The sequence below is a fragment of the Ranitomeya variabilis genome, chromosome 2 (genome assembly GCF_051348905.1).
Source record: "Ranitomeya variabilis isolate aRanVar5 chromosome 2, aRanVar5.hap1, whole genome shotgun sequence".
Lineage (NCBI taxonomy): Eukaryota > Metazoa > Chordata > Amphibia > Anura > Dendrobatidae > Ranitomeya > Ranitomeya variabilis.
The window spans coordinates 790,772,277-790,796,545 of record NC_135233.1 but is presented as its reverse complement, the minus strand read 5'-3'; the positions used below and the strand labels follow the sequence as shown (position 1 = coordinate 790,796,545).

Sequence of the window (24,269 nt, the reverse complement as noted above, 5' to 3'; positions counted from 1 at the left end):
AACCTGGTTTGTGTTTTGTATGCGTTTTCGCAGCGGAAAACCGCTGCGAAGACCCATATACAAACAGGTGCACATAGCCTCGACGGGTCCGTCAGAAAGACGGGCCCAGTGCACACGTTTTCCACAATCTGCACAGGATCCGTAATTTCAACGCCTTGACGGATCCTGTGCAGATTTGGAAGACCGAAGTGTGAAAGAAGCCTTACATGTTAAATACAGACACAACCAGAATAAAGTTTTTTAATGAAATAAAACAACACAGTTTTCCCATTTTATTGTTACTCCTAATGCATGCGATGCCCTCGATCTCCTGTAATAAAATCAACAAACCAACAATATACCCATACCTGTAGTTGTGCCCCACGCTGTAATACATATCTGGGGTATATACAGTTTTCAACCAGGACGGTGCCAAGATGCGACTGCCCAAGCCGAAAACCACTGGTGAATAAGGAGATGCTGCCAGCGCAGCTTCAGTGACTAGCGGTGCCGTCACTGAAGCTGCGCTCCCTTACAGCCTGACCTGCGCTGAACTCTGGAGCTGGAAAAATGCCAGCTCATTTTAGCATGTGGCAAATAAGGGTCTATTTATTAACTCCTTCATGACCACCAATACGTCTTTTTACTGACCTGAGATATAAGAGTATAGCCTCCCCATACAGGTGACAGTCCAGCAGCTGTCGGCTGTACGCTATAGCTGACAACTTACTACATCAGCCAAGTTCAGTGTTGGCACCGTCCATATCTGTTTAACCCCTTAGATGCTGCTGTCAATAGTGACTACATCATATAAATGGTTAACAGAGTGTGGGGGCTTCCTCTTTATCCCCATCGGCACCCTGAGATCATGATTGTGTGTTCCTGATGTTTGACATGGCAATTCATGGCCAAATAGCGGCCTGTTCCAAAGGTAGCGACATTTAGGGTGGTAAAAATACACCTTTTCATTCCTGTTATGCCATTTTGCATTAATTCCTGAAAAGCACCTGAAGGGTTAATAAACTACCTGAAAGCAATTTTGAATATGTTGAGGGATGCGGTTTTTAAAATGGTATCACTTTTGGGGTTTTTCCAATATATAGGACCCCCAAAGTCATTCCAAACCTGGATAGGTCCCTAAAAAAATGTTGTAAATTTCCTTGAAAAAATAAAAAAAATACTGGTACATTTTTAAACCTCCTAAGGCTAAGTGCGCATGTTGCAGATTTGCTTGTGGAAATTCCTCCGCGCTTTCTGCATCTCTTGGCCGGTCATTAAGGGGTTAATGTTTGTACAGTTTGTGGCCACTCCTCAGCCTGCAAAGTCCACACCAGAAAGACATCCCAAACTACTGAAAATGTAATTAAAAAATCATCTTTACAGAAATCAGCTTGCTCTGTGTGAAGAATCGAGGGACGCTTAGACATAGCGTGCCTCAGAATAGCTTGAACTTGACTACTTTTTTTCTGTTTTTTTAATGCCCAGGATGAAAACATAACTATTTCCAAGGAAATTGAAAGAAAAGCAAATTCATATCAAATGGATGCTGAGGTATGATTGCAGAACACTCTTTCTGTACAAACAAACCATTGGTGGAATAATCTGTGCAACACTTTTTCAGCAACTTTGTCTTATAAAGCAAAATGTTAAGGGGGTTCTCAGAGCATCAGTAAACATTAGGAAATAAAAACCATTGTACTCGCCTCTTAGGCTGGGTTCACACAGTGTTTTCTCCTACAGTCAATGGCTTTGTCCTTGCTTACGTCCAAACTCCCCACAAAACGAGTTTTGGGTGTATGCTCAGACAGCGCCTTAGGCTATAATGATGCATATGCCCGATTCCTGTTGTGCGAGGGGTTCAGATGCAAGTCTTGACGGAGCCACTGACAACAGAAAAAAAAAGGCTATGTCAACCAAGCCATAACCCCTTCAAGACATTTGATGTACCTATATGTCATTGTCAGGCAGGGGTCCCAAACCAATGATGTATAGGTACGTCCTATTGATCGTGCGTGGCAGTGAGGCAGAGTAATAGCCGGGCTCCGGCTATCACTGCTATGAGCTGTATGGGCACACACACGCCCCTGGCGGTTTAACCTGCTAAGTGCCGTGATCGATATTGATCGCAACATTTAGGAGAGGGCTCCCAATGGTCATCATGGTCACCCGATGTCATCATGATGACCACCGGGTCTGCCAGGTACGGTAAAAAATTATATACACACAGTACAGACAATACATATACTTAACAAAAAAGTGTGAAACAACTGAAATTATGTCTTATATTCTAGGTTCTTCAAAGTAGCCACCTTTTGCTTTGATGACTGCTTTGCACACTCTTGGCATTCTCTTGATGAGCTTCAAGACGTAGTCACCGGGAATGGTCTTCCAACAATCTTGAAGGAGTTCCCAGAGATGCTTAGCACTTGTTGGCCCTTTTGCCTTCACTCTGCGGTCCAGCTCACCCCAAACCATCTCGATTGGGTTCAGGTCTGGTGACTGTGGAGGCCAGGTCATCTGGCGTAGCACCCCATCACTCTCCTTCTTGGTCAAATAGCCCTTACACAGCCTGGAGGTGTGTTTGGAGTCATTGCCTGTTGAAAAATAAATGATGGTCCAACTAAACGCAAACCGGATGGAATAGCATGCTGCTACAAGATGCTGTGGTAGCCATGCTGGTTCAGTATGCCTTCAATTTTGAATAAATCCCCAACAGTGTCACCAGCAAAGCTCCCCCACACCATCACACCTCATCCTCCATGCTTCACGGTGGGAACCAGGCATGTAGAGTCCATCCGTTCACCTTTTCTGCGTCGCACAAAGACACGGTGGTTGGAACCAAAGATCTCAAATTTGAACTCATCAGACCAAAGCACAGATTTCCACTGGTCTAATGCCAATTCCTTGTGTTCTTTAGCCCAAACAAGTCTCTTCTGCTTGTTGTTTGTCCTTAGCAGTGGTTTCCTAGCAGCTATTTTACCATGAAGGCCTGCTGCACAAAATGTCCTCTTAACAGTTGTTGTAGAGATGTGTCTGCTGCTAGAACTCTGTGTGGCATTGACCTGGTCTCTAATCTGAGCTGCTGTTAATCTGCGATTTCTGAGATTGGTGACTCGGGTAAACTTATCCTCAGAAGCAGAGGTGACTCTTGGTCTTCCTTTTTGGGTGCGGTCCTCATGTGAGCCAGTTTCTTTGTAGCGCTTGATTGTTTTTGCCACTGCACTTGGGGACACTTTCAAAGTTTGCCCAATTTTTCGGACTGACTGACCTTAATTTCTTAAAGCAATGATGGCCACTCGTTTTTCTTTACTTGGAATTTGTATTATGGCAAGAAGAAAGCAGCTAACAGTCTATTCAGTAGGACTATCAGCTGTGTATCCACCAGACTTCTGCACAACACGACTGATGGTCCCAACCCCATTTATAAGGCAAGAAATCCCACTTATTAAACCTGACAGGGCACACCTGTGAATTGAAAACCATTCCCGGTGACTACCTCTTGAAGCTCATCAAGAGAATGCCAAGAGTGTGCAAAGCAGTCATCAAAGCAAAAGGTGGCTACTTTGAAGAACCTAGAATACAAGACATAATTTCAGTTGTTTCACACTATTTTGTTAAGTATATAATTCCACATGTGTTAATTCATAGTTTTGATGCCTTCCTTTAGTGTGAATGTACAATTTTCATAGTCAGGAAAATACAGAAAAATCTTTAAATGAGAAGGTGTGTCCATACTTTTGGTCTGTACTGTGTGTGTGTGTGTATATATATATATATATATATATATATATATATATATATATATATATATATATATATATATATATATATATATATATATATATATATATATATATATTAGTAAAAAAGTACTCATAGATGGTATGGCTGTATCCAGAGCGATGCAATCTATAAAAAGGTCTGGCTGGTATCTGCCGAGGTCCGGGACACTGCATGTCTGGAAACGTAGCTGCCGGCCAGGAGGTTGGTGGTATGCGGTCTCATACAGAAGACCTCTTTGCTATAAAGTCTCATGCTGGCATGCAGCCCCGGGTCTGCGCAAGCTGTGACACGCTGGATTTGTGTGGCTGGTGTCGAGCGTGCCGGAGACATGGCTGCCTGGGTCTGCGCACGCGCAGAGTGCACAAGTATTGTATTTGGCACCCTGATGACGAAGCGCAGCGGTAAAATGCCGGGTCTAATCATGCGCAGGGCTCGCCTGACAGCTCCCTGCACAAATCGAGATGGTGTTTCCGGTGAAGGGTTTGGAAGACAAGTGCTGAAGGCTTGGCTGTGGTGGTCGCTCATATTACAGTTATGACCACCAGTATGCAGATAGCTTTTCTCTTTTGCTTAGCATGGATATGCAGGAAGAACAGCAGCGTGGCAGGAACAGCAGCAGCCATACAAGTGGCAGTAGGACCAGCCAGAAGACCAGGGAATGTCGTGAGTCCACCGCCTTCAGGGGAGAAAGATCATGCGAGCTGATCCAGCCTCCATCTCCGGTACCCTAGACTGAACGGCAGAGTGATGAGTGGCTTTCGTGAAAGTTTATCATGTTAAATAGGACCCCTTCTCTCTGTATTCTTACTGAGGAAGGAAGTGTAGCGCCAAGCTTAAAAATAAGGAATGTGCTCTGTGCTGGGATAACTTGCCCAGCATACACCTGAAGAAGCTCTGCACAGATTGCATTCAGAAGACTCTCTGAAGAAACCCTCAACTTTGCCATGGTTCTAAAATCTGTAACTAGGACAGAAGTTAAGGACTATTAGATCACTCATTCAACAGGAAAGAGGGAAAAAAAGAGAAAAAAAAATAAACTGCAGGCAGCAGATTCAGACAATTCTGTAATATCTGAAGATAGAGATGACTCAGATTTCTCTTCTCCTTCCTCCTCTGATATTGATACAGGGGGTAGACCGTGTTTTCCTTTGGAAGACACTGGTAAGGTGGTCAAAGCCTTTAGGGCCACCATGGGTATATTAGAGTCTCAAACCCCCAGACCGATCCAGGACATTATGCTCGAAAGTTTGGAACAAAAGAAAAGGCACACATTTACTGTTAATGAGAAAATCAAGATGCTCATTAATAGGGAATGGAAAAAAAAAGGAAACGAAAGGTCCACTGGCTCGTCATCCAAAAGGAGGTATCCATTTGATAAGAATTGGCCAACTGGGATAAGACCCCCTAAGATACATGTGGCAGTGGCCAAATCATCCAAGAAATCTACCATGCCTTTTGAAGATTTGGGCACTCTTAAAGACCCTCTTGCTAAGAAAGCGGATGTATATCTGAAGTAGACAAGGGAGTCTTCGGCAGGGGCATTAAAAGCTCACAGACACAAAAAGAGGACTTAAAAATCCTCCAGAAAATTGAAAAAAATCAGAGAAAAAAGCAGAGATGATTACCTGCTTAAGCCTCCAAAGAAATGCACTAGCAGGGCGCATCGGACCCGATTAATGATGGCAAAAACACAGGTGCAAAAAATACCGATGATGTGGGACGCTGTGTTGCAGGTAGATATTACTTTTATCTGTTGGTTTCATATACATCTGTACTATATGCATGCTGTAGCAGCTAGGGATGTACCGGACAGGTATAAGGGATGTGTATTAACTACTTTGCATTACTGACTACTGAGTGTGATATACATTATTCAGCTTCCCACTTTGTTAGGGTGCTTGGGCATTTATGCATGTGATAAAAATTGTTTACAATAAAGCTTTAATGTATTTTATTGCTGTTCTGGATCGCTTCATTTCGGCTGTTTTGTTAGGTTAGACCGAGTTTCGATTAGTATATATTGAGAAGTGCCAGTCATTATATCTGGACATTGGTGACTAGGACATTCTAAATGGCGAAAAAGGACTCCAAGGGCTGTTTAGAGGGAAAGGTAATCCTTTCCTCGGTAACTGGATTCCATGGCATGGTGGCTGAAAATAGAAAATCTGTCACTAGGTGTCCCTTGGTCATATCAGATCAAGGATGCAAGAACAACAGATGCAAGCTCGGATGGATGGGGAGCGCATGGATGGTGTGGTCCAAGGAACCTGGTTGAAAAATGAAAGAGAATTTTTTACTGGCAGTAAAGAATGCAATAGTGAAGTTCCTTTCCTTCCTGCAAGGTAATCCTGTTCATATCTTGTCTGACAGTCGGAGAGCAGTAGCATACATCAACCATCAAGGGGGGCATGAGATCCCGCTTTCTGATGTTGGTGGCGGAGGAGATCTTTCAGATTGCCGAACATCATTTGATACTAATAGCGTTGCTTATAAAGGGGAAGGAAAACAAAAGAGCAGATTTTTTGAGTCAGAACTAACGAAGTCAAGGAGAATGGGAACTGAATCAATCAGTATTTCAGCAGATTGTGGATCATAGAATGTTAGAATTGGAAGGGACATCCAGGGTCATCGTGTCCAACCCCCTGCTCAATGCAAGATTCACTAAACCATCTCAGACAGATGTCTGTCCAACCTCTGTTTAAAGATTTCCACTGAAGGAGAACTCGCCACCTCTCGTGGCAGCCTGTTTCACTCATTGATGACAATCACAGTCAAAAAGGTTTTTTCTAGCCTTCATTTGACTGCCTGGAGTTTGAGAGGGCATTATTGATTCAGAAAGGTTTTTCCCCGAACTTACTAAGTCTCTACTCTGCTTAAAAGAAGAAACCCGGTAATAACTAAGATATATGGAAGAACCTGGGCAAGATTTTTGTCTAGTTCGGGGCAGACCTTGGAAGGTAGAATACCAATTAACGCAAAATTAGAATTCCTCCAGAAGGGTATGGAAATGCGTCTATCTTAAGGTGCAGGTGTCGGCATTATGAGCCTTATATTCCGTAACTATAATCTAGCGGCTGATAGGTGGATTGTTAGATTCATCAAGGCATGTAACAGATCCAAGCCAGTACCTGGGCTAAGAATACCTCCCTGGGACTTAAATCTGTTCCTGTAGGTGTTGACCAAGCCCCTCTTTGAACCATTGGAAGGTTTGCCTGTCAAGACTCTCACCTTTAAAAACTGTGATATTGGTGAAATTGCTTGGGAGCAGGGAAATTGTTCTCCCCTACTCTTTTAGCAATCCTAAAAATGCAGAAGCATGGAGACTTCACACCCTTCACACACGTACCTGATCAGTAGGTGTTTGGTACGGACCCCGAACTTTACTGTTCAGGTTTGCCAATCTCTACTACTGAGCATATACAAACAACTAATCCCACATCATTGCATGTGAGAAGAAGAAGCGATCCCAATCATAGTTAAAACCAATGGCGCCGGGTGAGGGGACGCCATTAGTACAAGGTAAAATATACTGTTCTGCATGGTACTATACTTAGTATCCACACTGGTCCGCTGTAGATAGTTATCTTGGGTCACACTTCTCCAGATCATTATTTCTGTCCTTTATTAGGCCACTGTGCCGTTTATTGTAAGTTCTGTGTAGACAGATAACGCATTGTCTGGGCATAATATGTTGACAATTCCTTTTGGATTAAGCTATGGCATTGCCACTTTTTGATGTGTATTATTGCTGGTATTGATTTGTTGTATCAGCGTGGGTATTTATTTATGCTGTCTAGTGACTATTTAGTACATATTATATACTATTGAGTGTATACTTATTATAGCCTTGAATTGTGGTGTCCCCTACGGTAATTTTTTGGAAAAAGGCCACAGGAGGCCGCGCGTGCGCAGATGGAGATCGCTTCGGCCATTTTCCTGAAGCCGAGATCTCAATCTCCACACCCGCGGCCATTTTCCTGAAGCCCCAGGAAGCAGAAAGCTCAATCTGCGCACGCGCGGCCTCAGGAAGATGGCTGCCGCCACCAGGAAAGCCGTGACTCACCCAGCTCTGCTGCTCTCCTTCAATACCGGGCCGCGGCGTCACCTCAAATGTGGAAGGGACCCTGCTCACGCCATACCGCTCACCACGCCACTGCACCACATCATCCCCGCACCTCTGTCGCTGCCACAGTGCCGGTAAGCCTGCATTCCAACTATAAGACGCACACCCCATTTTCCTCACAATTTTTTTTGGGAAAAAGTGCGTCTTCTATTTGGAAAAATACGGTATATAGCACAGGCCACGTAGTATATAGGAGCCATGTAGTATATAGCAAATACTACGTGGCCTGTGCTATATACTATGTGGCTGATATATACATACATATTGTAGAATACCCGATGCGTTAATACAGGCCACGCAGTATATAACACAGCCCACGCAGTATATAACACAGCCCACGCAGTATATAACACAGCCCACGCAGTATATAACACAGCCCACGCAGTATATAACACAGGCGACGTAGTATATAACACAGACCATGCAGTATATAACACTGGCCACGTAATATATAGCACAGCCCACGCAGTATATCACACAGCCCACGCAGTATATAACACTGCCCATGTAGTATATAGCAGCCAAGCGGTATGTAACACTGTCCACTCAGTATTTAGCAGTGTGGGCACCATATCCCTGTTAAAAAAAAATAATTAAAATAAAAAATAGTTATATACTCACCCCCTGGGATCCAGCGAAGCTCTGGCGATGCGCGCACGGCTGCCGCCATCTTCCGTTCCCAGGATGCATTTCGAAATTACCCAGATGACTGCAGGGGAGTAGGGGAGGGACTAATCGGACTGTGCCCGTCGCTGATTGGTCGCGGCAGCCATGACAGGCAGCTGGCGAGACCAATCAGCGACGCGGGATTTCCGTGACGGAAGTTGCCGACAGAAAGACGGAAGTACCCCTTAGACAATTATATAGATAGCACTTTATAAGATTACATATTTTTTGCATGCTCTTTAGCAAAATTTGTTTCTTTTCAAGCATTCTTTTACCACTTTATATATGTTTATGCTAATTAGGATTCTACTTATGAGCTTAAGATGAATTAAAGGGCTCCCTAGACTGTCTTGGGTTTTTTGCAGCCTCGGCATTTTGTATTTTTTCTAGTTGCAATTTAAAAAAAAAATGGTCAATAAAGATTTATATGAATTTTACATATCTTGTACTTAAGCTCTTTTTCTATTGTGGTTAATAGTGCATACATAGTAGTATATATTATCAGAGAACTCTGTTTCTTTCTCCTCCAGACTAATCAGTCACTCAATATTTTCAATTCACAGGTTAAATCTATCTTCAGTGAAGACATATTTTTACAATACTGACATTGATGACTGTTGCTCTTTGTTTCCTGCTGCTTGTCCCATTCTCTAGTTTTTATTTACACCCTGGAAGCAAGGACGTACCACATAGAGGCATCATTGCAATTGGTCTGCTTTTGGTTTCTGCGGTCACATGCTAGTACGGCGTATCTCATTGGATTCTATCTCTTGATAAAAATAAAAAAAAGAGGACTGCCTGCAGTGCTGTCTTTTCAGTCAAATGTAATGGCAGCTGCAACAGAAGTTCCTGATAGAACCTACTGATATAAATGTGACTATAGCCTTAGATAGATCTAGACAACTGCAAATCAGTATCCAGCAAGGGTTGCTAATTGTATTATTACACATAGGAATACGTCAAAATGTCGCCTTACACAGGTATGTTTCCACCTATCTGCTGGATAAATGGGATACACTGATAAGTAGGATCAGCATGCATCCTCTTGCACCATTCAAAGACTGTGGAAGTTGCAGAACTGTCAGATGTATATTGCAACCTTCATACTTGTTTTAGTAAGGGTTTCCACTTTTCATAAAGACACATAATGTGTCACGGGAGACCTAGGTAGGATAGAGCTAATAACCCGGGCCCCTGCGATTTCCCTCAGACTAGGGAAACCCTGACTGACCCTCTACCCAGAGTTTACACTGATGGTGTGCATGTCTGAGCCTCCACCCTATCTCCTGTTTCAACCCTAGGCTGAAACCTCAACCCACCACCCAGTGAAGAGTCCACACTCCAATACCCAGTTAGCACAGACAAGGATAACGGAAAAATAAGCACCACGCCGCAGTCACTCAGGAATACACTATAAATGCAAAGGGCAAAACAAATACAAATATAGGAAGGAGCAAATAAGACAAAGGGAAATACACCACCAGCAACGATACTCCAACTACTAGCTCACCACTCCAGACCGAGATAACATGCACAAGACAGAAGCTATAATCGGCGACGCCCAATGTTCAGGAGAACTATTTAAAGGCAGTGGGCATGGCCCAGCTTCCAATCCGAGCACCAGGTAATTTAACCCTGGACCAGCTAGATAAAATCTAGCCGACGACAATGAGCGCATAGTGGTCAAAAGCGGAGATACCGCTGTCTGTCGAACGACCTGGTCTGAACAGCGTCCGACATGACATAATGGCCTACTGAACGTATTTAGGCTAGGGTATGTTTTGTAGAGGTATAGTCTTCAATATTTCCAGTGTTATGTTTTTTATGTCTAAAGATGTGGACCTATAAACTTGTTTTATTCTTTTGTTTTAGGTCTGTGTAGTATTTAAGGATTTTGAAAAGCTGCAGAACGTTTGCAACATGCTTGTAGAAAAACTGTCCAGTTCAGTTTGCATTTCTTCACCACAATTCTATCACTCTCCTGAGAACATGGAAACATTGAGGTATTTATTAAACTTATTATAATGACTGGACATGGAAATAAAAGGATAATGTCATCCAGGGCTGCGTAGTGGGCAGAAAAACCATTTCAAAACATATCAGTTATGAATATTGGTTAATTAATTGTTTAACCCCTTAGTGACAGAGCCAATTTGGTACTTAATGACCGAGCCAATTTTTACAATTCTGACCACTGTCACTTTATGAGGTTATAACTCTGGAACGCTTTAACAGATCCTGCTGATTCTGAGACTGTTTTTTCGTGACATATTGTACTTCATGTTAGTGGTAACATTTCTTCGATATTACTTGCGATTATTTATGTAAAAAACGGAAATTTGGCGAAAATCTTTAAAATTTAGCAATTTTCAAACTTTGTATTTTTATGCCCTTAAAGGGAACCTATCACCCCGTTTTTTTCGGTATGAGATAAAAATACTGTTAAATAGGGCCTGAGCTGTGCATTACAATAGTGTAGTTTGTGGACCCCGATTCCCCACCTATGCTGCCGAAATACGTTACCAAAGTAGTCATTTTCGCCTGTCAATCAGGCTGGTCAGGTCGGATGGGCGTGGCTTCTTCCCCCAGATATTGCGTAGTTTTCATCTGCGCACGCGCGGCATCCCGCGGCCATTTTCCTGAAGCCGCGGCCAGCAGAGCGCCGCTTCTGCGCACGCGCGGCCAAAGGAAGATGGCCGCGCCCACCGACCACCAATGGAATAACGGACATCGCTGCTATTTTCACCCCCCCGTGCAGGATTGGGGACGTTGGACATGCGCACACCACTACGCCACCAACGGAAAACTACGCAATATCTGGGGGAAGAAGCCACGCCCATCCGACCTGACCAGCCTGATTGACAGGCGAAAATGACTACTTTGGTAACGTATTTCGGCAGCATAGGTGGGGAATCAGGGTCCACAAACTACACTATTGTAATGCACAGCTCAGGCCCTATTTAACAGTATTTTTATCTCATACCGAAAAAAACGGGGTGATAGGTTCCCTTTAAATCACAGAGATATGTCACAAAAAATATATAATAAATAACATTTCCCACATGTCTACTTTACATCAGCACAATTCTGAAACAAATTTTTTTTTTGTTAGGGAGTTATAAGGGTTAAAAGTTGACCAGCAATTTCTCATTTTTACACCCCCATTTTTTTTTTAGGGACCACATCACATTTGAAGTAATTTTGAGGGGTCTATATGATAGAAAATAACCAAGTGTGACACCATTCTAAAAACTGCACCCCTCAAGGTGCTCAAAACCACATTCAAGAAGTTTATTAACCCTTTATGTGCTTCACAGGAACTGAAACAATGTGGAAGGAAAAAATGAACATTTAACTTTTTTTTGCAAACATTTTTCTTCAGAACCATTTTTTTTATTTTCATAAGTGTAAAAACAGAAATTTAACTATATTTTGTTGTGCAATTTCTCCTGAATACGCCGATATCCCATATGTGGGGGTAAACCACTGTTTGGGCGCACCGCAGAGCTTGGAAGAGAAGGAGTGCCGTTTGACTTTTTCAATGCAGAATTGGCTGGAATTGAGATCCGATGCCATGTCACGTTTAGAGAGCCCCTGATGTGCCTAAACAGTGGAACACCCCCCACAAGTGACACCATTTTGGAAACTAGACCTCTTAGTGTATGTGCACACGTTGCGGTTTTTGCTGCGTTTTTGACGCTGCGGATCCGCAGCAGTTTTCCATGCGGTGTACAGTACAATGTTAACCTATGGAAAACAAAAACCGCTGTGCACATGCTGCGGAAAAAAACGCGCGGAATCGCTGCGGTTTATTTTCCGCAGCATGTCAATTCTTTGTGCGGAATCTGCAGCGGTTTTTCACCAGCTCCAATAGGACACTGCAGGTGAAAAACCGCAGCAGAAACCGCACTAGAAACCGCGATAAATCCGCAGTAAAAACCGCAGCGGTTTTGCACTGCGGATTTATCAAATCCGCTGCGGAAAATTCCGCAGCGGAATCCGCAATGTGGGCACATGGCCTAAAGGAACTAATCTAGATGTGTGGTGAGCACTTTAAACCCCCAAGTGCTTCACAGAAATTTATAAAGTCGAGCCATGAAAAGAACAAATCCTTTTGTTTTTCCTCAAAAATGATTTTTTAGCCTGCAATTTTTTATTTTCTCAAGCGTAACAGGAGACATTGGACCCCAAAATCTGTTGACCAGTTTGTCCTGAGTACGCTGATACCCCATATGTGGGGGGGGCACTGTTTGGGCACCCATCGGGGCTCGGAAGGGAAGGAGCGCCGCTTGGAATGCAGACTTTGATGGGATGGTCTGCGGGCGTCATGTTGCATTTGCAGAGCTCCTGATGTACCTAAACAGTAGAAACCCCCCACAAGTGACCCCATTTTGGAAACTAGACCCCCCAAAGAGCTTATCTAGATGTGTGGTGAGCACTATGAACCCCCAACTGCTTCACAGAAGTTTATAATGTAGAGCCATGAAAATTTAAAAAAATCATATTTTTTCCACAAAAATGATCTTTTCACCCCCACATTTTTCTTTCACAAGGGTAACAGGAGAAACTGGACCCCAAAATTTATTGTGCAATTTATACTGAGTAGGCTGATACCCCATATGTGGGGGGGGACCACTGTTTGGGCGCATGGCAGAGCTCGGAAGGGAAGGAGCGCCGTTTTGGAATGCAGACTTTGATAGAATGGTCTGCGGGCGTTATGTTGCGTTTGCAGAGCCACTGATGTACCTAAACAGTAGAAACCCCCCACAAGTTACCCCATTTTGCAAACTAGACCCCCAAGGAACTTATCTAGATGTGTGGTGAGAACTTTGAATGCCCAAGTGCTTCACAGAAGTTTATAATGCAGAGTCGTGAAAATAAAAAATATTTTTTTTTTCCACAAAAAAGATTTTTTAGCCCCCAAGTTTTTATTTTTTACAAAGGTAACAGGAGAAATTGGACCTCAAAAGTTGTTGTTCAATTTATCCCGAGTACGCTGATGCTCCATATGTTCAATGTAACTTTTTTTGTACGTCGCGTCCGCCATTTCCGACCGCGCATGCGCGGCCCTAACTCTGCCCCCTCCTCCCCAGGACATAGACTGGGCAGCGGATGCGTTGAAAAACTGCATCCGCTGCCCACGTGCGCAATTTTCACAACGTGCGTCGGTACGTCGGGCCGACGCAAGTGTGAAAGAAGCCTAACCCTAGCCCTAGCCCTAGCCCTAACCCTAAATTTAGCCCCAACTCCTCTAGCTGCCGGCCGGCAGATCATGGCGGGCGCACTGCGCATGCGCCCTCCATTTTTTTTCCGGATGAAGAAGCCGGCGGGCAGGAGGGGACACAGGAGGACCCAGGGACACTGGTAAGTATAACAGGGTCCCCGATTCCACCTATTTCTCTGTCCTCTGATGTGCGATCACATCAGAGGACAGAGAATGACACATCGCTTTTTTTTTTTTCTTTATGCGGCCGCTGGTTAACAGTTAATTACCGGCGATCGCAAAACAGGGGTCGGTAAAAACCGACCCCGCTCATGTTCTTTGGGGTCTCGGCTACCCCCGGCAGCCGAAACCCCAAAGACCTTCTGGGTGCCGGTCGGAAGGCGCACTGCGCATGCGCCCGCCATTTTTTGGCCGGAACAAGATGGCAGCGCCCATCGGGAGCCACGAGGAGCACCGGGGGAGACAGGTGAGTATCGGGGGGCGATCGGGGTCCCCATTTCTCTTTCCTCTGATGTGCGATCACATCGGAGGACAGAGAAATTAAATGGGAAATCGCGTTTTTTTTATTTGGTTAATTACCAGCGATTGTAACCCGGGGGTCGGTACAAAACCCCCGAATCATGTTCTCTGGGGTCTCGGCTACCCCCGGCAACCGAGACCCCAGAGAAAATCCGACTCTGGGGGGAGCTATTCACTTTTTCCACAGCGCCATTAATTAACGGCACTGTGGTTTAAGTACCCTTAACTGCCGCCGAAGCATATCGGCGGTCGTTAAAGGGGTTTCTAGTTTCGAAAAAATCCATTCCCCGGGTGCAGTCTGTTTTTAAAACGAACGGCTAGTCTGACCCTCACTGGGTCACGCGCTGAGTCTTCGTTGCTGCTCCCCAAGGCTTTTGTTGTCTGCATTTCTGATGCCATTTCAACAGCACTGCAGCCAATAACTAAGCTCTTATGCATTCATATTCATTACCTTAATGAGTGGTACCACGTGACCGCTCAGCACAGGAGAGGAGAGCTGCCGGCGCCATGACAATGGAGATGCAGGGACGAAGATGCAGCAACGGAGGGTGAGTATGATGTCTGCTCCTCCATCCCCCTCCATTGTTCTGGACAATTGACTCGTGTATAAGCCGAGGAGGGCGTTTTCAGCACAAAATATAGTGCTGAAAATCTCGGCTTATACACGAGTATATACGGTAAATAGTGCTTTTTATTAGCAAATTCTTTTTGGATAACCAGTTAGTAAGAAAGTGTGTCAAAAAACAAATGAGTGAGAGTCGTGAGTGTCATCAGAACCACAATTGAGCAAGTGCAATCTTCATAGGATGTTCTTTTAGGTAAGAGTAGCACAAGACCCACCCATTGTTACACATTTAACACAGAGAAAGTGAAATCTTAATACACAAAACGCTCGTCGGGGGTCTTGTCATTCATTTTTTTGACATCCTGAGTTCCTCCACATAGGTAAGATGTACCCTTTCCAACCATACATTATTTATGTCCACTTGGTCTGAGTTAAATATGCAATAATGGGTTGGTCTTGTGCTAGTCTTACATAAAAGCACATCCTATGAAAATTTCACCTGCTCATTTGTGGTTCTGATGTCACTCATGGCTGTCATTCGCTTTACTGTCTTTTTTTTTTTCTTTTAACAACTGTTTATCCAATAACAATTTCCTAATAGAAATCACTATTTAAACCTTTATTCTCCGCATACTCCTGTTTTGATGTCTGTGTGTAATATATACAGTGGGGCAAAAAAGTATTTAGTCAGTCAGCAATAGTGCAAGTTCCACCACTTAAAAAGATGAGAGGCGTCTGTAATTTACATCATAGGTAGACCTCAACTATGGGAGACAAACTGAGAAACAAAAATCCAGAAAATCACATTGTCTGTTTTTTTATCATTTTATTTGCATATTATGGTGGAAAATAAGTATTTGGTCAGAAACAAACAATCAAGATTTCTGGCTCTCACAGACCTGTAACTTCTTCTTTAAGAGTCTCCTCTTTCCTCCACTCATTACCTGTAGTAATGGCACCTGTTTAAACTTGTTATCAGTATAAAAAGACACCTGTGCACACCCTCAAACAGTCTGACTCCAAACTCCACTATGGTGAAGACCAAAGAGCTGTCAAAGGACACCAGAAACAAAATTGTAGCCCTGCACCAGGCTGGGAAGACTGAATCTGCAATAGCCAACCAGCTTGGAGTGAAGAAATCAACAGTGGGAGCAATAATTAGAAAATGGAAGACATTCAAGACCACTGATAATCTCCCTCGATCTGGGGCTCCACGCAAAATCCCACCCCGTGGGGTCAGAATGATCACAAGAACGGTGAGCAAAAATCCCAGAACCACGCGGGGGGACCTAGTGAATGAACTGCAGAGAGCTGGGACCAATGTAACAAGGCCTACCATAAGTAACACACTACGCCACCATGGACTCAGATCCTGCAGTGCCAGACGTGTCCCACTGCTTAAGCCAGTACATGTCCGGGCCCGTCTGAAGTTTGCTAGAGAGCATTTGGATGATCCAGAGGAGTTTTGGGAGAATGTCCTATGGTCTGATGAAACCAAACTGGAACTGTTTGGTAGAAACACAACTTGTCGTGTTTGGAGGAAAAAGAATACTGAGTTGCATCCATCAAACACCATACCTACTGTAAAGCATGGTGGTGGAAACATCATGCTTTGGGGCTGTTTCTCTGCAAAGGGGCCAGGACGACTGATCCGGGTACATGAAAGAATGAATGGGGCCATGTATCGTGAGATTTTGAGTGCAAACCTCCTTCCATCAGCAAGGGCATTGAAGATGAAACGTGGCTGGGTCTTTCAACATGACAATGATCCAAAGCACACCGCCAGGGCAACGAATGAGTGGCTTCGTAAGAAGCATTTCAAGGTCCTGGAGTGGCCTAGCCAGTCTCCAGATCTCAACCCTATAGAAAACCTTTGGAGGGAGTTGAAAGTCCTTGTTGCCAAGCGAAAAGCCAAAAACATCACTGCTCTAGAGGAGATCTGCATGGAGGAATGGGCCAACATACCAACAACAGTGTGTGGCAACCTTGTGAAGACTTACAGAAAACGTTTGACCTCTGTCATTGCCAACAAAGGACAAAGTATTGAGATGAAATTTTGTTTCTGACCAAATACTTATTTTCCACCATAATATGCAAATAAAATGATAAAAAAACAGACAATGTGATTTTCTGGATTTTTGTTTCTCAGTTTGTCTCCCATAGTTGAGGTCTACCTATGATGTAAATTACAGACGCCTCTCATCTTTTTAAGTGGTGGAACTTGCACTATTGCTGACTGACTAAATACTTTTTTGCCCCACTGTATATGTTACCATTTTTCATAAATCAATTTATTACTATTTATGAAGGTGTTTGTGCTAGACAAATAAGAGTCGGGATCTTGGGTTTCCTACTCCTCAGCCCTGATGCACTTTATTGCTTGTCCATTGTTACTAGTAATAGAGAATGTAGTACAAAGTTAAATTTCAACTGTCTAATTATGTTTTCCAGGAGGCAAGTATGTCTCAATGCAGTAAGTAATGCACGACGCAAAGCCCAGGATGTTTGTCGACTTGTTGGCCAGTCGCTTGGAAAGGCAATCCTCATCAAAGAAGAGGAAATGAAAGAATGGGAGGATCAAGCGGACTGTGCGTCTTCTTCCATTCAACATAGAATAAAAGGTGCTACAGTTTACGCAATGTCAAAAGTATCTGCAACTTTTGAAATTAAGGGAAAAGAAAGAATTAAAAAGAGCTGCTAAATATTTCATGTTACAAGTACAGTGCACACTTTTTTCTGATTTACATCTATCATTACTCTATTTTTATGATTAATTTATTTTCTAATTTTATATAATAAAATATATAAAGTTTGTCATTCCCACTTGACAAGTTTTCTAAGCTTCCAAATTTAAGATTGCATCATAATGTTGTACTGTTTTTATTTAAAGGGCTTGTCTGGACTAGATAAAGGTGACTATTATCTTTAAAGGGGTTTTCGCACAAACAAAAGTTATTATTCACTAGATCTTGGAATAATAATAACTTCCACAAATGGATTTGATTAAAACAAATGTCTCCGTGCTGAGATAATCTTATAAATGTGCCTCTGCTGTGTACTGTGTAATGACAGTGTCTGACCGTACAGAGACATGGTCTGGTCATCCCAGAACAGTACTCGAACCCCATTCACTTGTATAGGTGAACCGAACATCCAGTGTTTGGCACGCTGTCATGTGCATGACAACGCGGCAAACACTGCTTCTGATCGACGGTAAAATCATTGCCGCCGGGCAGATGGTGCCAAGATGCGACCGTCCAGGCTGAGAACCACTGGTGAATAAGTTGCTGCAAGTGCAGCATCAGTGACTAGCAGTAAAGTCATCGAGGTTACTGCCAGTCGCTGAGGCTGCATTTTCAGCCGGGCTGAACGGTAGTGACCTCTGTGACATCACCACTAGTTCAGATTCTCCCGGTGAACTTGCCTCTGCACTGTGAGACTTTCTCATGGTGCTAGTGGGGATCTCACCGCTGTTTAGCCCTGATGGGAATGCAGCCTCAGTGATGCTGCGCATCAGCTCACTCACCAGTGGTTCTCAGCCTGGATGGTCGCATCTTGAAAACTGTTTATCCCCCATACATGGAATACAGCGTGGGACACAATGATGGACAGGTTAAGGATATTGTTGTTTTATTACAGAAGACGAGGGCTTCAGCGGAATTACGCGTTAGTTAGTATAACATTTTTTTTTTTTAAATAAAAAAGTAAAAGTGTTTGTTTTATTTCAAATGAAAACTTTATTCTGACTGTGTGTTTATTCACCATACAATAATACAACAATACAAAGGTGGCATTAATCCCACAAATATGAATCCCATTTGCCACCGCTACAGAGCAAGTGGGAAGAGCCTGGCAAAATGCCAGAATTTGCGTCTTTTCTGGGCGGCTGCGGGCTGCTATTTTTACTCTGGCTGGGGGGGGGCGTGAAAGCCATGTCCTCTTACCAGCCCGAGAATGCCAGCCCCCAGCTGTCTGCTTTAGCTTAGCTGGTTGTCAAAAATGGGGGGACCCCACACTGTTTTTTTAAAAAATTTATTTAAAAACTATGGCGTGGGGACCCCTCTATTTTTGATAACCAACATTGCTGACAGCTGAGGGTTGCAGCCGCCTGCTGTGAGTTTTACCTGGCTGATTATCAAAAATACAGGGGAACCAATGTCAGGGTTTTTTTTTTATTATTTATTTACAGAGCAGGAGTCAGCTGACGAATACTCCCATCGGCCGCTTCTGCTCTCGCGGTTATTAGCAGCAGGCGTCTGCTGATGGGAGCAGTAGTCTGATCAGCTGACACCAGTTACCGGAGGTAAACTTTATACCTCGTATCACAGTTACTTCTCACATACACCATGCTCGTTGCAGGTGAAAAAGAGGCATAGGCAAATAAATGCATTATAAAAACATTAGTTTATTTAACATTAATATAAAATAAAACAAGACTAAGAAATTTCATAACTACTGAGGGTAAACCAGGAAAAAATGGAAAAGCTAAGGGGATACCAAGTACAAAAACTTCCATTTAAACGCTGCTATGTGCAGTATGGCTCATTAGATAGTATTTAATCAAAGTGCATAGTGCTAGATAATTTATCCTAAGAGCAAAATAATATTGATTTCTTGCAGCAAGTTGTTAAATAAAGTGTCTGGTGCAGAAAGAGTGCTTCAATAAGCATTATCCCCCCTAGCCCATGTATCCTCTTACTCACATAAGTATATGTCCTGTCCTGGATGCCCGTCAATAACCCCGACAGCGCCATTTCGCCGTATTGGCTTCCTCAGATAGGGGCATCACAGCTGCACACTTACACAGTCCTTTGACAGCGTGGGAACCGCAGCTGTCGGACCGGCGGTGATTTTACCACCTATCAGAAGCGGTCTTTGGTGCTCTGTCATTCACATGACAGGGCGACAAACACCCGGTGTTTGGGGTGCCGAACCTGAATAATAACACAGATTTCCTGGTGAAGTCCGTGTTCATGCCTGAACAGTAGGTGTTTGGTATGGACGCTGAACTTTACTGTTCTGGTTCACCCATCTCTATTCTTTTTTGTCACGCTACATTTGTCTCTTGTGCATGCTGATAAACTTTAGTGACAAAAAAGCATATTCTACTTCATAAGGTTTTGGCACAAAAAAAATTGCAGCAAGAACTGCTGTTTTTCAGTGTTTTTTCACCACTCATTATTTTCAATGGGTGAAAAATGCTGAAAGAAGTGATGTGCTCTATTCTGCACAAAACAAGCAAAGCACAAAATACTGAGGGCAAAAAAACAAGCTGTGTGCATGAGATTTCTGATATCTCAGACTTTGCAGGTACTGTAAAACGCAGCTGAAAATTGTTATTAACAAAAAAAAACACGTGAACAAACCCTCAGCGTTCACGTGTGGCATTTCTGTAGCAATGAGAGTCTGCCTAATTTATGGGTGCATGTCTCTAGAACCATGAGCTGAGCACTACCTCTTACTGGGCACTACAAAGTACTGGTGACTACAACGGCAGGTTTCTATTTTCACTCAGCAACATCCACTGCTGCTACACCCATGGAGTCAAAATCATCACTACACCTGTGGATAAATTCCCAAAGGGGTATAATTTCCAAAATTAGGTCATTTGAAGGGGGTATTCTGCTCTTCTAGGACTTAGGTCAACAAACTATTCTAGTAAAATCTGCGCTCCAGGAGGCAAATAGAACTCCGTTGCAGCTTATGGCTAAGTAGTTCTTCACAGCCACATACGTGGTATTTCCACATTCAGCAGAAATTGTCATTGCCGTTTTTACCCACTTTATCTTGTGAAAATGTAAAATCTGGGGCTAACACATTTTGGTGGTTAATACCGTATTTTTCAGACTATAAGACGCACTTTTTCCCCAAAAAAATTGTGAGGAAAAAGGGGGGTGCTTCTTATAGTTCGAATGCAGGCTTACTTGCAGTGGTGTGGCGGCGGCAGAGGTGCGGGGATGAGCGTCAGCAGGGTCCCTTCCACAGGTGAGGTGACGCCGCGCTGACACAGAGTTCACAGATTGAGACCTCGGCTTCAGGAAAATGGCCGCCACGATCTCAATCTGCGCACACGCGGCCTCCCGTCGCCATTTTCCTGAAGCCCCGGGAAGCAGATCACTCAATCTGCACACGTGCGGCCTCAGGAAGATGACCACCACCACCGAGAAACCGGTGATTAACCCGGCTCTGCTGCTCACCTTGGATACCGGGCCCTCACCTGAGGAGGTGACCGCACCTCTGCCGCCGCCACAGCACTGCCGCAACCCCCTCATGGACACCAGGCCGTGGCGTCGCCCACCTAAGCAGGAAGGGACCCTGCTCAGGTGCCCGCCGTATCGCCCACCGCACCTCAACATCACCGCACCTCTGCCAACACCATGCCTCCTGCGACCCTGCTCTGCCACCTCCAGCCCTCAGGTACGATACCTTAAATTCGGACCATAAGACGGACCCCCATCTTATAAAAAAATCTTTTTTTCTGCAATTTTCACCCCAAATTTGGGGTACGTCTTATAGTCCAAAAAATACGGTATGTAATTATTTTTTCTTCACTGGCATAAAATTCTGTGACACCCGTGGTGTCAATATGATCAATGCACCCCTAGATGAATTCATTGGGGGAGTGTAGTTTGTAAAATGAGGTCACATGGGGGGGATTACTGTTCTGGTACCTCATGGGCTTTGCCAATGTGACATGGCACCTGCAAACCATTCCAGCAAAATCTGGACTCCCAATATGGTGGTGCTTCCCTTCTAAGCTTTGCATTGTGCCTCAAAAGTAGTTTTCGACCACATATGGGGTATCGGCGTACTCGGGAATAATTGCACAACACATTTTGAGGTCCAGTTTTTCCTGCTATTGTGAAAATTGAAAAATTTGGGACTAAAACATTTTTGTTGGAAAAATATTTTTTCATTTTCACAGATCAGTGTTGTAATTCTGTGAAGCACCTGGGGGTGTAAGGTGCTAACCACATGTCTAGATAAATTCCTTGAGTGGTCTAATTTCCAAAATGGGGTCACTTGTGGGGGTCCACTGTTTAGGCAAATTATGGGCTCTCCACACGTGACATGACCACCCGCAGACCATTCCATCAAAGTCACCATCATTCTATGAGAGTTCCAATCCGTCACTCCTTCCTTTCCGAGCCCTGCTGTGCGCCCAAATTGTAGTTTTCCCCCACATATGGAGTATCTGCATACTCAGGAGAATTTGCACAACAAATTTTGGGTTCCATTTTCTCCTGTTAGCCTTGTGAAAATAAAAAGTTGGGGCTAAAATAATATTTTTGTTGGAAAAATTACATTTATTTTCACAGCTCAACTTTTAAAATTTCTACGAAGTACCTGGAGGGTTCAAGGTGCTCACTACACATCTAGATACATTGCTTGAGGGGTCTAGTTTCCAAAATGGGGTCACTTGTGGAGGGTTTCCATTATTTAGGCACATCTGGGGCTCTCCAAATGGAACTTGAGGTCCACTAATGATTTCAGCGATTTGACGTGTTTGGCGACCACACGGAAACGCAAAATTTTGCGTTTCTGTGCGGTCGCCGCATGCAGACGCATCTGCATACAATGCACGTCCCTGAGTACCCAATGTTAAAGATAGTTACGCAGGACACATGGAGAAGTAGGCGGGGCTTCAAGGAGGAAGAAGGAAGTACGCTGCCATCCGAAGCCCTCCCGACTGCAAATGTGAAAAAAGCCTATGAAGAATGTAAACTGCCTTAAAGCACCAGTCAAAAAAGTGTTTTTGTTTTTTATTTATTGCACCACTGGAGTGGTGCTTTAAGTGTAATACTCCTGCCCCATCTCGTACTTGCCTGTCACCTCCTTCATCCTTTTCCAGCATCACTCGTCTGTCTCACAGGAAAACCACCTCCTAGGAGCTCCAGTGTTTCATGGAGATCGCCAGGGTTGACTACTAACTGAGAACCTCGTTCTGGCACTTAAAGACTTGCATCCCAGCCAGTCAGACTTTTCGGGCATTAGATAGTGCTGAGGGACCGCAGCGGCGTCAGTAAAAAGTGACTCTGGAATGCTTCAACGGATGCCACCAATTCTGAAATTGTTTTTTCGTGAAATCATATACTATATGATAGTGGTAAAATTTGTTCAATATGACTTGCATTTATTTGCGAAAATATAAAACATTTTTTTAAATTTCACAATTTTCAAACTTTTAATTTTGCCCTTAAAGCAGAGTTATGTCTTACAAAATATTTAATAAACAACATTTCCCACATGAGCAAAAATTTTTATTTTTTTTGTTAGGAAGTTAGAATGGTTAAAAGTTGATCAATAATTTCTCATTTTACAACAAAATTTACAAAACCATTTTTTAAGGGACCACCTCACATTTGAAGTGAATGTGGAGTCCCACATGACAGAAAATACCCAAAAGTGACACCATTCTAAAACTGCACCCCTCAAAGTGCTCAAAACCACATTCAAGAAGTTCATTAACTCTTCAGGTGCTTCACATGAATTAATGGAATGTGGAAGGAAAAAAAATGAACATTTTTTTCTCACAAAATTTTTTAAACTATAACTCCGTTTTTTTTTAATTTTCACAAGAGTAACAGGAGAAAATTAACCTCAATATTTGTTGTGCAATGTCTTCTGAGTGTGCCAATACCTCATATGTGGGTGAAAACTACTGTTTGGGCACATTTTCAGGGAATGAGCAGTTTGACTTTTTGAACGCAAAAATGACTGAAATAGAGAGATGTCATGTAGCGTTTGGAGACCTGTTGTGAATTCTGCTCTTGGGTTCCCTCCGGTGGTTGTTGGCGGTAATTCAGTTGTCCCTGGGTTGCAATCCTGAGGTGTCCCTGCTGGTTGCAGCTCTCTCTGGCTATTTAGGTTTGCAGGATCCATTAGCCTTTGCCAGTTGTCCATTGTTCTTGGAGGTCTTACATCTCTGTCTGGTTCCTCCTGCCCTGCTGCCAAATCAGCTAAGATAAGTGTCTGGGTTTTGTTTCTGCAGCACACATGCTGTGTGCTTTACTATTCAGTACTATTCATTGTTTTTTCTTGTCCAGCTTAGACTGTGTTTGGATTTTTTCAGCCATGTTGGATTCTCAGGAGATGCAGATATACATTCCATGTCTTTAGTTAGATGTGGAATTTTTGTATTATCTGCTGTGGATATTTTTAGGGTTTTAATACTGACCGCTTAGAATTCTGTCCTATCCTTTTCTATTTAGCTAGAAGTGCCTCTTTTGCTAAATCCTGTTTTCTGCCTGTGTGTGTCTTTCCTCTAATACTCACAGTCACTATTTGTGGGGGGCTGCCTATCCTTTGGGGTTCTGCTCTGAGGCAAGATAGAATTCCCATTTCCATCTATAGGGGTATTTAGTTCTCCGGCTGTGTCGAGGTGTCTAGGATGTGTTGGGTACACCCCA

The 24,269-nt window shown here is 43.5% G+C and overlaps 1 protein-coding gene across 2 annotated transcripts in view; it reads left to right on the top strand.

The window, feature by feature from the left end:
• IRAK1BP1 (interleukin 1 receptor associated kinase 1 binding protein 1) overlaps positions 1–17,680 on the top strand; it is a 40,663-nt gene extending 22,983 nt beyond the window's left edge. Inside the window, exons 2-4 of one of the 2 annotated variants that reach the window (XM_077289847.1) lie at positions 1,465–1,530; positions 10,424–10,554; positions 17,311–17,680. In XM_077289847.1, coding sequence (XP_077145962.1) covers positions 1,465–1,530; positions 10,424–10,554; positions 17,311–17,560 — 447 coding nt within the window. In that variant the 3' untranslated portion in view covers positions 17,561–17,680. The remainder of the gene's footprint in view (positions 1–1,464; positions 1,531–10,423; positions 10,555–17,310) is intronic. The other variant, XM_077289848.1, reaches the window with a different exon arrangement.
• The last annotated feature ends 6,589 nt before the right edge of the window (positions 17,681–24,269 follow it).